This window comes from Myodes glareolus, chromosome 17 (assembly GCF_982192425.1).
Source record: "Myodes glareolus chromosome 17, mMyoGla1.1, whole genome shotgun sequence".
In the NCBI taxonomy this organism is placed as follows: domain Eukaryota; kingdom Metazoa; phylum Chordata; class Mammalia; order Rodentia; family Cricetidae; genus Myodes; species Myodes glareolus.
Window position 1 is genome coordinate 54,582,422 of NC_142042.1, and position 11,035 is coordinate 54,593,456.

The 11,035-nt window shown below is 43.3% G+C and overlaps 1 protein-coding gene across 1 annotated transcript; it reads right to left on the reverse strand.

The window, feature by feature from the left end:
• Nucleotides 1-479: 479 nt before the first annotated feature.
• On the reverse strand, nt 480-7,107 carry Sike1 (suppressor of IKBKE 1). Its single transcript, XM_085677904.2, has 5 exons — nt 6,862-7,107; nt 6,573-6,678; nt 5,414-5,556; nt 4,203-4,316; nt 480-2,301 (listed from the first exon to the last, which is right to left on the reverse strand). Exons 1-5 carry the CDS (start codon nt 7,018-7,020, stop codon nt 2,200-2,202), a joined length of 624 nt encoding a protein of 207 aa, XP_085534030.1. The 5' UTR covers nt 7,021-7,107; the 3' UTR covers nt 480-2,199.
• Between the last annotated feature and the right edge of the window lie 3,928 nt (nt 7,108-11,035).

An 11,035-nucleotide genomic window follows, 5' to 3' on the forward strand; every position in this document is an offset into this window, starting at 1 on the left:
TTATATATGTGAAAAAGACCCCTCTACACTCCTTTTGTAGCCCAGACAGGCCTTGAACTCAGAGATCCTCCTGCTTGCCTCCTGAGTGCTGGGATTAAAGATGTGGTACAACTGCCTGGTCCCTCTACTTCTTTTTTGTTTGTTTTATCTTTTCTTTTCTTTTCTTTTTTCTTTTTTTTGAGATAGGGTTTCTCTGTGTAACAGCTCTGGCTGTCTTGGAACTAATTCTTGTAGACCAGGCTGGCCTCAAACTCACAGAGATCCGCCTGCCTCCCGAGTGCTGAGATTTTGTTTTGGTTTTTCAAGATACGGTTTCTCTGTGACTTTGGAGCCTGGACCTTGTAGACCAGGAGGCCTTGAACTCACAGAAATCCACCTGCCTCTGCTTCCCAAGTGCTGGGATTAAAGGCGTGCGCCACCACTGCCCTCGCCCTCTACACTTCTCAGTTAGACTCATTACTCAGTAAAATTAGCAAATCTTCCCCCAAAGAGTTGTTTATTAGCAAAGATAATTTCACACACTAAATTCTTCCATCCACTGCAAGGGACATTAACATCTTCACACACAGTGAAGAGCATTCCTTCTCCATTCAATATACTAGCTCAATATTACCTTCACAGCATTAACACCAGGCAGGATTTGTATGACGCAGGGCACTGAAAGCTCAGTACATTCCCAGGACTAAAAGGAAGGGATTCTTCTGGTGGCTAAGATGTACAGAGGAAACATAAGGCAGATACACTGCTGAAACAGACTCTGCCTAACACTACCCTTTTCCATGGAACCTGATTGACAGCTGTCCCGCGTAGAGGACACCTGCTTCTGATGGGCTGTGGAGTACACTTCGGGCACTTAGGGGTACAGAAAGGCCAACAGCTGGAGCTGTCCACAGCTCTAAGTCCTCAGATGGACTCAAAACATTCTGGATACAAAAGAAGCTTTATGACATAGAAAACACTAGATCTTTTTTAATACCACCTTTCTCATGTGGTATGGGGCTGAGTTGTGGCAAATATTGACAGGGTTAAGATTTTTTTCAGCCACTTTGGGCAAATAATTAGCGTAAAAGAAATTATGTATAAATTTGAGCAAACCAGGACAGGAGAAGGCCGACAAGGGAGCTAGCAGAGCCTCCATGCAGCCGGATTTCAGTGCTGTTCTCAACTGCCTGCGTGGCACCAGGAATGTAGTAACTTTCTTTCGGTGATAAAAGTGCTTCCATGTAAAAACCAAACACATCTAAGACAGCAGACCACTCCCGCCAGTGTGAGCCAGCCAAACAGAGCTGTTCTTCACCGCCACAGCCATATCAATTCAACAGTGGGCACAGTGCCTGTAAACTATGATATGTTCTTCATAGTCGGCAAACTACCTAAGCTGAAGATTCCTTAGTCAAACAAAATAGGAAACTGACTACTTGATCAAATAAATAAAAGCTACTTTTGGCATTTAAATCAAGTGCTCATGTGGGACCGCACTTGACGGGGCAGGTCCAGGTTCCTCAGCACTCTCTGAAGGACTGTGTGATCCTGGGGAGGAGAAACAACCCAAACCCAGACGACTTGATTTCAAGTATATTTCCCAGGGATTAGGAATAGATTCTCTCAAATTAAGAGTAAAGACACCCGACCACGAGGTGCCAACTCCTAGCACCCGACCACGAGGTGCCAACTCCTAGCACCGGAGAGAATCCAAGCTCCACAGATGAGTGGTTTAACTCAGAGGGCCGCCGGTCCGCTTCTGTGGGTCATGTCACTTTTGCAAGTGGAAAAAGAAAATAAAATCAGGTTTATGCCAAACATGTACTTTTAAAAAGTTCGATCTCTTAAAAATTCTTAGAAGTCAATTGTATAATCCTACATAAAAATAAAATCACTGGCTTATAATAAAATGTTCAGATTTCAGAGATGTGAAAACAAACATGAACTGAAAACAACAGTTTATATAAATTCAGGTCCCAGAGTCAAAACTAAATGTAGTCTCTGACAAAGGAAGGGCGAGACGCCTCTGTGTTCACTAACACACCCCAAACTGTTCTGTGGACAATGACTAGCAAGTGGCAATTTTGGACTTCCATCTCAAACCTCTAATCAACACTATGTCAAGTCTCTGGCAGGACTCCTGAAGGGACACGTCCTGTGGAGAGGCCGTCACGTCTCTCCTGGACGGACATCGGCAGCCTGCGTTCAGAAGTTCCGTTATTTGACGGGCTGAGAAGCAGGATCCACAAAACTTTCCTTTCCGACCTGAAGAGGCTCACTGCTGATGGACAATAATTCTCGAAGTTCCTTATTTTCAAGCTGGGGAAAAAAGATAGTTTCTGTATTTTAAAAGCTAAACTGTATCAGAACATATTATTTAGGGCCAGAAAGAAGAAAAATATTTTTAAAGTTTTAAATGATCAAAAAATATTTTTGAGACAGAGTCTCACTAAACGGACTTTGCTGGCCTAGAATTTGATATGTAGATCGGGCTGGCCTTAAACTCACAGATATCTGCTTGTCTCTGCCTCCTGAGTACTGAGATTAGAGGCATGCACCACCACACCTAGATCTTAAACAATTACAACTTTTTTTTTTCTGGGTACTGGCGGTGCATGCCTTTAATCCCAGTACTTGGGAGGTAGACCTCTGGGATTTTGAGGCCAGTCTGGTCTACAGAGTGAGTTTCAGGACAGCCAAGGCTATACTGAGAAACCCTGTCTTGAAAGACCAAAAACATTTTTTTTCTTTTTAAATTTATATGTGTGTGTGTGTGTGTGTGTGTGTGTGTGTGTGTGTGTGTGTGTGTTTGCCTGCATGTATGTCTGTGTACCATGTGAATATCCTAGAAAGTCAGAAGAGGACACTGGATACCCTGGGTCTAGGGTTACATAAATTGTGAGTCACCACGTGGGTGCTTGGAATTGAACCCAGGGCCTCTGTAAGAGCAACAAGTGCTCCTAACTTCATAATTCAGCTAGTACTTTTGGTATTTGACACCTATCACTTCCTTTAATTTCTATCTAGATAGGCCACCTTACACTCCATCTTTACCATCTCTGTAGAAAATTCTCTTCTATTTTGAGATAGGGTCTGATGTCATGGAGGCTGACTTGGAACTCCTAATCCTTCTGTTTCTGTCTCCTAAGTGCTAGAATTACAGGTGTGTGCCATCATGACCAGCTCTTTGCAGGACAAACTGACAAACTACAACGTTTCTAGTTTCACCAAAGGGTTGAAGAGCATAATCAACAAACCCTCCATCATATAAACTGCTTCTCTCAGGACTCTGGAGTCAGGTTTACTTACGTGTATGTGTGTTTTGCTCGCACCTATGTATGTGCACCAACTGAGTGTTAGAAGAGGGCATCAGATCCCTGGAACTGGCGTTTCGGATGGTTGCGAACCACCACGTGACTGCTGGGAACTGGGTCCTCAGCAAGAGCAGTAAGTGCTCTTGACTGCTGAGCTATCTCTTCAGCCTCAGTCTTCCGAATCTTTCCTGTAACATTTACATACCATTCCTACTATGTTCTTCCTTCACTAGGTTTGGACAGGGACCTTCTCTTTTTCTATTTGGAATTTCTTAAAGGTCCCACAACAGCACTTGAAATAAGCAGTCAAACCTGAAGGTTTTACCGACTGAGCTCTGTCCCAAATCCCACAACTGACACTTTCACTGATTGTTAACTCCACTTTTTCATTTTCCAGGAAGGGGTATAAAGGAGAAATTACAATTTTAAATCATCAGGACACAAAGAACAACAACACTGTTAGTATTATTGCTAGTATAATACTACTGAGGCAATACAGGAGATTGATGCAGGAAAATTTTGCATTTTAGGCCAGTCCAGGCCACATTCTGAGAGTTCCCTTCCTCTTTTTTGAGACATTCTTTTTGTTTTGTTTTTTTTTTTTTTTCAAGACAGGGTTTTCTCTGTGTAGCTTTGGATCCTGTCCTGGAACTAGCCCTTGTAGACCAGGCTGGCCTCGAACTCACAAAGCTCTGCCTGCCTCTGCATCCTGAGTGCTGGGATTAAAGGCGTGCGCCACAACTGCCTGACTTGAGACATTTCTTGTAAAAAGGAAAATATTAATACACTGTAGTGATAGTATAGCGATGACATATTGTGAGATCTATAAGAACTGTGTAAAAAATGGTGAATTAACAAAATAAGTAAAAGAGGAAAAGGGTGAACTTAAAGCAGCAGCCATCTTACCTCTAGTTGCGCTAGTTTCTCCTGAACCTTACAAAACTGGTCATCATCCACCTGGACTGCTTTCCTCATCACCTCCCCCATTTCACAGATCCGATCAATCTGACTTTCAATTTCCTGTGGAAACAAGATGAGAAGAAAAATAGGTTTTAGTTATGAAGATCACAAAAAGCATGTGCATTATGAATTTTAAGTCTATTAAAAACCTTGCAGAAATAAACTGGGAGGAGTTCGTTTAGTAGCTGTTGTAGAAGTTACACTTCAATTACGCTATACTTTGAGTCATAATATTAATCCGTGGTATGTCAAATAATTTCCATTTTTCAAAAGAGCAGTTGATATCCATGTGCCAGGAGTCGTGGCACGCATCTGTCATCCTAGACCTTGGGAGGCTGAGGAGGGAGCATTAGGAGTTAAAATGCCAGCCTGTAGTAAATGGGGCCTAGCCACAAGAAAAACAAAAACAAAACAACAGACAATAACGCAAATATTTAGAGATTAAAAACATTCAACTATTTAAAACATCCCAGTTTCCTAAAACTTGTAAGTCAGTAAAATGCATCCCATGGAATGGAAGGTGAGACACACGGCCTCTTCCACTATAGTAAATAGCAGCTTCCGATGTCAGAACTGTAGATTAGGATGCATAACACATGCAAATACGTAACAAGGAAGCACCCTACAAACTGAAAAATAGCTACCGGGTTTCCAAATTAAATAGTAAGTGATTAAAATATAGGAACGGTCATAAAACAAACAAGATCCTCCACGCCCCTAGTAACGTATTGTGAGTAATTTAATGAAGTTAGTGAGCACTGGCTATGTGGAAGATATGGATGAAACTGAACTCGTGCCCCCATAACTACAAAACTTAGGGCTTAGTAGGATATACAGGTAACAACCAGCCAACTATTCACTGAATGCCTTTAACGCTAGCTGTCATCATGCTTGCTCTCTAGCCTGCTATGTAGCCCAGGTTGGCCTAGAACTCTAACTTGTCCTGTCTCAGGCTGAAAAAGATCGCGGTGGGGAGGTGATGCCGCTCAGACGGATGTGAAGCCCCGATCCCCTTTCATTCCTATCTTCACAAAGCCTCTGGCAGACAGAGTGACTATGAAACCCACGAAAGAGGAACATGCTTTTCTGCAAACAAAACAACCACCTCAAGGTTTCAGTTTGTTTTATTCGGAATTCATTTATCAGCGTTTTCTTACTGCAGAGTGAGACTGGTGAGCTCTCAGAACTGGTTCGGTATCCACTGCTTTTTTAGCCACCATTAACTGCAACATCTGTTTCCGGTACTTGCTCATGATGAGTTCCAAAGCGTCCTGGTGTTCCTCCAAGGAAACCCACAGCTCTAACAAAAAAAGCAAACATCTGGGCAATGACATCTATAGCAGGTCTCAAGGCAAACCTCCTAATAGCTGGGGCTTTCTGAGACTCCACAGGATCCTGTGACTCCAAAGTTGGGGATCAATATGCAAACCCACCGAAGCGAGTGACGTCATCTGAAAAAACGCTCTAGGCGGTAGAGTTTTGTAGCAGTAACATGGGATACGTAATCACAAAACACGGATTTGAATTCAGGTTTTTAATTTACTTGCTTAAGATTCAGAAGCAAAATAAGCCCATTATAAAAATGATCCCATTTTGTTGATTTGAGTGCGAACACCAACCACAGTGTAGATGTGAAGTCAGAGAACAACCTCCAGGAGCCAATTCTCTCCTGACACCACATGGGCCTCAGGCCTGGCTCTTCAGGCCTCCTGGCTGGGGCCATGACCTGCTGGGCCATCTTGCTGGCACCTGTGAAGCTGTTTCTTAATTGCGTTGTGTAAATACTTGGATTGTCGACTTCAAAATGATGACAGGGGAATATAGTGGGGTGGGAGATGTAAAAAGGTCTCCGTAAGACAACTGCCATACTGTTGTCATTACCAACCCTAAGAATGTATATTTTGGAGACAAAGTTCTAGTTTTCTGTCTTGCACAGGAACATAAAACAAAACAAAACACCAACCCCCCCAAAACCCCAATCTTAACTTTAGTGTTCACTCTAATTAATATTGAAATATTACATTTTAAGACTCTGAACTTTAGTTATATGAGCCTTCATCTGGTACTTACTCCGCCCCCAGACATCTAACAACTCAACTCTACTAAATAACTCTTGCAAAGTCATCAGAAGACTTAAAGAAGAACAGTCGAACAGATTTTACTGTTATCAGATGACCCTCTTAAGCGCTGACCCTAGATATAGATATGAGATATGCACGCTTGTGAACTGTTCTGGCCCTTGTGTAAGAACGTCCAAAGTATTAATAGACACGAAAAAAAATCCTACACAAACGCACACACAGAGGCCCGACTAACCTCTGTTTTCCTGTTGTAAGTCTCTAATCTGGGTATTCTCTTGAGACAGCAGAATGTGAGGTTTATATTTAGACATGTCCTTCACGTCGGGTGCATCCTCTTGATACTGGACAGACAGACAGATTAAGCCTTTGCAAACACAGGCAGGTGCTGCTGAGGCGGCAGCAGTCCCACCCATCACACAGGAAGCTCTCACGCCCGCCCTGCCCTCGGGACCAGGATAAATCAGACGGCGACCCCACCCTCCCGCTCCCCGACGCGCCCACCCCAGGGCGCGGCCCGGCCCGACCTGCTCGGGTAGCACGGCGCCCGCCTCCCGCATCGCCGCCACCCGCCGGTGCAGCGCGGCCGATTGGTCCACCAGGGACTCGGCCGCCGCATCGTGCTCGCGCAGACGCTCCAGCAGCGTCTTGGCGTCTGTCATGATTTTCTCGATCGTGCAGCTCATAGTGGCCGAGGACAGCCGCTGGGCCCGCTAGCCTCAGCGATTCGCTCAACCCTTCCCTAGCTTGCTACCAGCACGACTCGCGTCACTTCCGGGCACACTCGGCGCCTCGGCAGCACGGTCGGCGCCTGCGCAGACGTGGACTCGCGACAGCCTCTCTTGGGTGGAGTAGCAGAGGTCGGCTCGATGCCACATCCTGGCTCTTCACGATGTTACAGCTGTTCCGGTCTTAGTTCTCCTTTTCTTCTGGTTTTGATTGATGTGGTTTGTTGTTTAGCCGTGGGATTTCAACAAGTTGATGAAACGAACACCTCCAACAAAGTGATAAAATACACTGAAGCTCTCACTTCCGCCTCCCTTCCTTCCTCTGTTCTTCCTCTTCCCATCGCCCTTTCCCTTCTTACTCTCCTCCCCCGCTTTGGTCTCTTATTCCCTCCCCCTCTTCCCCTTCCTTTAAAAGGTGAACAGTGACTGAGTACTGGCCCCCGAGGTTGCCCTCTGACCTCCACATACACAACGCACTTATGTATTCTAATAGGCACAGTCTCTCACACACGCACACACAAATGGGAAAGCATTGCTTAATGCAGTGCGGAGAAATCTCTTGACTTGAGGAAGGAATCTGTCCTTCTATAGCACTGTGACTGGTCGGGAACTCTTGGATAAAAAGTACAGGCAGAAGTTCTAGGACAATAGAATAATAGTAATGTTTTGTCCCCGCCCCCCATGTTATCTGGAGTTCAGCAGTGAAATTTACAAATGTGATGTTAGCTATACTTTGAGATTTGGGAGGGTGCCTACTGCAAAATTTTTACACTTGTGTGAAGAGGTTGCCTCTGGGAAAATGAGTTCATGAATCATTTTCATACAGAAGGAAGAGAACTTTTAAGAAGCAATAGTCTCGAATAGCTTTGTAACAAAGAATAGGATATATTTGTATATATTTTGTAGGGAGCATTTCCCAAGGTTCTTAGAAATACTTGCGGGGTGGACAGCTCCCTTGAAGTACTGAATGAGGGCTTAGATCATGTGAGCTGGATATTAAGGGATAAAGATCCCCTCGGTACTGGAGAAGTTGGGGGAACACTTGATGGTCATGCAAGTAGCCTAAAAAACCTTAATGAAGGCATAAAAGCATAGATTAGGACATTTGAAAGGGCTGAGATGGGGACAGGTGTTTTTTGTTGTTGTTGTTTTGGTTTTTGGCTTTTCGAGACAGGATTTCTCTGTAGCTTTAGAGCCTGTCTGGAACTCACTCGGAAAACCAGACTGGCCTCGAACTCACAGAGATCTGCTTTAAAGGTGTGCACTACCATCGCCTGTCTAGGGACAGGTTTTCAGTTTGCCAACAGTATAGGTCTGAAGGTGAGGAATAAGAGACTTTCCTTGATGCCAACTGCAATGTATGATAATATCAAACTTGTGGTCAGGCTAGTTGATTTGTTTCTTATATATTTCTATTTATTTTGGTTGTACCTGTTGGACTCTTTGCCTTGTTTCAAGGATTTGGCATGTGTGCAGCACGTGCGCACTCGCACACGCACACACACACACACACGTGTGTGTGTGTGGGTCTCAAGTCGAAGCTATGTTTTGGGATGCTGTAAATGCCTTAAGATTAGATTAGATTTATTATTGTAGAGCTCTGAGACTGTATGCAAAACTCCTGAAGAGTACACTTCCCAGGTGGCATTGGACTCAGGAATGTGAGACCTAGGGATATAATGACACACAGCTGAGGTGGCAGCTCCCTTATCTAGTAGAACACACCCAAGAACTGTCACTCTCTAGTGGATAGAAGAAAAAAACAGTATGGACTCCAGATCATCTTTTACTAGTTTTTTTTTTTTTTGTATTGGGATGGCCGTAAATATGAGTGCAGAAGGCAGGGGACTTGTGGGAGTAAGTGGGGACAAAGCCAGAGAGATATGCTAAATTTTTAATTCAGTATACACTATAAACAGACAGGTGGGTGATGATGGTGCACACATTTAATCCCAGCACTCCGGAGGCAGAAGCAGGCAGATCTCTGTGAGTTCGAGGCCAGCCTGGTTTACAGAGTGAGTTCCATGACAGCCAAAGCTACAAAGAGAAACCTTATCTCAAAAGAAAAACAATATAAAACTACTACAACAAAACAAAACCCAATATAAGCAACAATTTCCATGAACAGAACAAATTGAACTTCTAATAAATTGGAAAATTGCATTGGATAAATTTGTTTGCTTACTTTATTCTTTTATAAAACCTTTTGGGGCCAGCAAGCGGGCTTAACTTAAAGGCACTTGCCTGAGTTCTATCGCCAGGATGCACTCATAAATTGTCCTTTGTCCTAAAACCCCTATGAATCAATAAATGATAAAAAAAAATAAGATGAGTGAGATTGCTCAGCAGATAGAGGTTCTTGTACACAGACTGACGACCTGAGTTTGAATCCTGGATCCTATAAATTGGTAGGAGAGAATCACACCCAGGAATTTTTCTTTGACCTCCATGCAGCCACTTGAACTCTCTCTCTCCCTCCTTCCCTCTCTTTCATTAAATAAATAAATAAATAAATACACTTTACGGAATTATGAGCAGTTTATGTACATGTGAGGCATACTGGCAAGGTTATGACTTCAGGTTTGCTATTCCCATGCGGCTCATCAGCAGCTGTGTAGTTGAATTCCACTTCTGGACTGTTGCCAATGTTTCTGCAAGGTTTCAAGCCTGTCAGTATTTTTAGTAAAAGTTAAGGAATGTCAAGTGACTCCTACACAATGTGAGCATTTTGGGTATTTTTTTTTTTAATATCTTCCCACCCCTTAAAAAGCAAAAGTAACGAAGGGATTTTCTGGTGGGTTTGACTATGTGTCATTTTTATTAAATAGGATAAAAGCAGAGCTTGTGAGGGTCTCAGAGGGTAAAGGCTCTTGCTCCTTAGTTTGACAACCTGAATTCAATCCTGAGATCCATGTGACTGGAGAGAACGTTGGCAAACTGTCCTCCAACATCAGCATTCACTTTGCGGCATCTGTGTCCCCCAACGTGTGTTCGAACATAAAATGATGATAAAGATATCGGGCGTTTAAAAGAAATCTCACACTGGCTCAGAACTGAGAGATAGATTATTGAGAGACAGTTATTGATTTAGGGGGAAAACTTACAAACCAGGATTCTCTGCTTGTACGGCGGATGGAAATGAGATCCAAAACAATCCGAAGGAGCCAAACGGGAATGAGGGGGACGAGAGAAGGGGCCGGATGTGCTTCTGCATCCAGGTAAAAAGTCTATAGTTACTAGCTTTAAACCTTCCCGCAGCAAGAAAATAAATGTAAATATTAATAAAAAATAGAAAAGTAGCATCAAAACTTAAATTGAGTGTATGTACCCAAAGCAACAAAGTACCTTTAAAGTTGTTATTTATTATTATTATCATTATTACTATTATTGTTAGTTTCTCTGTATAGCCTTGGCTGTCCTGGAACTCACTCTGTAGACCAGGCTGTCCTCGAACTCACAGAGATCTGCCTGCCTCTGCCTCTCGCATGCTGGGATTAAAGGCGTGTGCCACCACCCTTTTTTTTCAGGATTAAATTTTGTCTATGAATGTTTTGTCTATATGCATGTATGTGTGCCATAGGCATGCAGTGCCATCAGAGCCAGAAGAGGGCGTCAGATCCACCTGGAACTGTAGTTGCTGATAGTTGTGAGCTGCTATAGGGTGCTAGGAACTGAATTCAAGTCCTCTGGAACAGCAGCAAGTGGTCTTGACAGTTGAGACATCCATCCATCCCCTAAAGTATCTTTTATCATCATCACCCTCATCATCATCCTCCTCGTCATCACCCTCACAGTACTACTGGCTACTCTTTAACTATTTTCAGTGTTTTAGGCATGTGTTAAACAGCCAGGGTTGGTATCAGATTGGAGATTACTATGCACTGTTCTCTTAAGATCATCTTTTTTTTTTTGTGACTCTTGGCTTTCTAAGTTCTTCAAATATATTTTCCATCTCTCTTTTGAAAATATTTCT

Bases quoted from the DNA above. Each gene is read 5' to 3' on its own strand.
- Sike1 (XM_085677904.2), bottom strand. From the start codon at position 7,020: ATGAGCTGCACGATCGAGAAAATCATGACAGACGCCAAGACGCTGCTG. The intron at 6,679-6,861 runs GTCGGGCCGGGC...CTGTCTGTCCAG, and splicing joins GCGCCGTGCTACCCGAGCAG to TATCAAGAGGATGCACCCGA. The intron at 5,557-6,572 runs GTTAGTCGGGCC...TTTTTTTGTTAG, and splicing joins CTTACAACAGGAAAACAGAG to AGCTGTGGGTTTCCTTGGAG.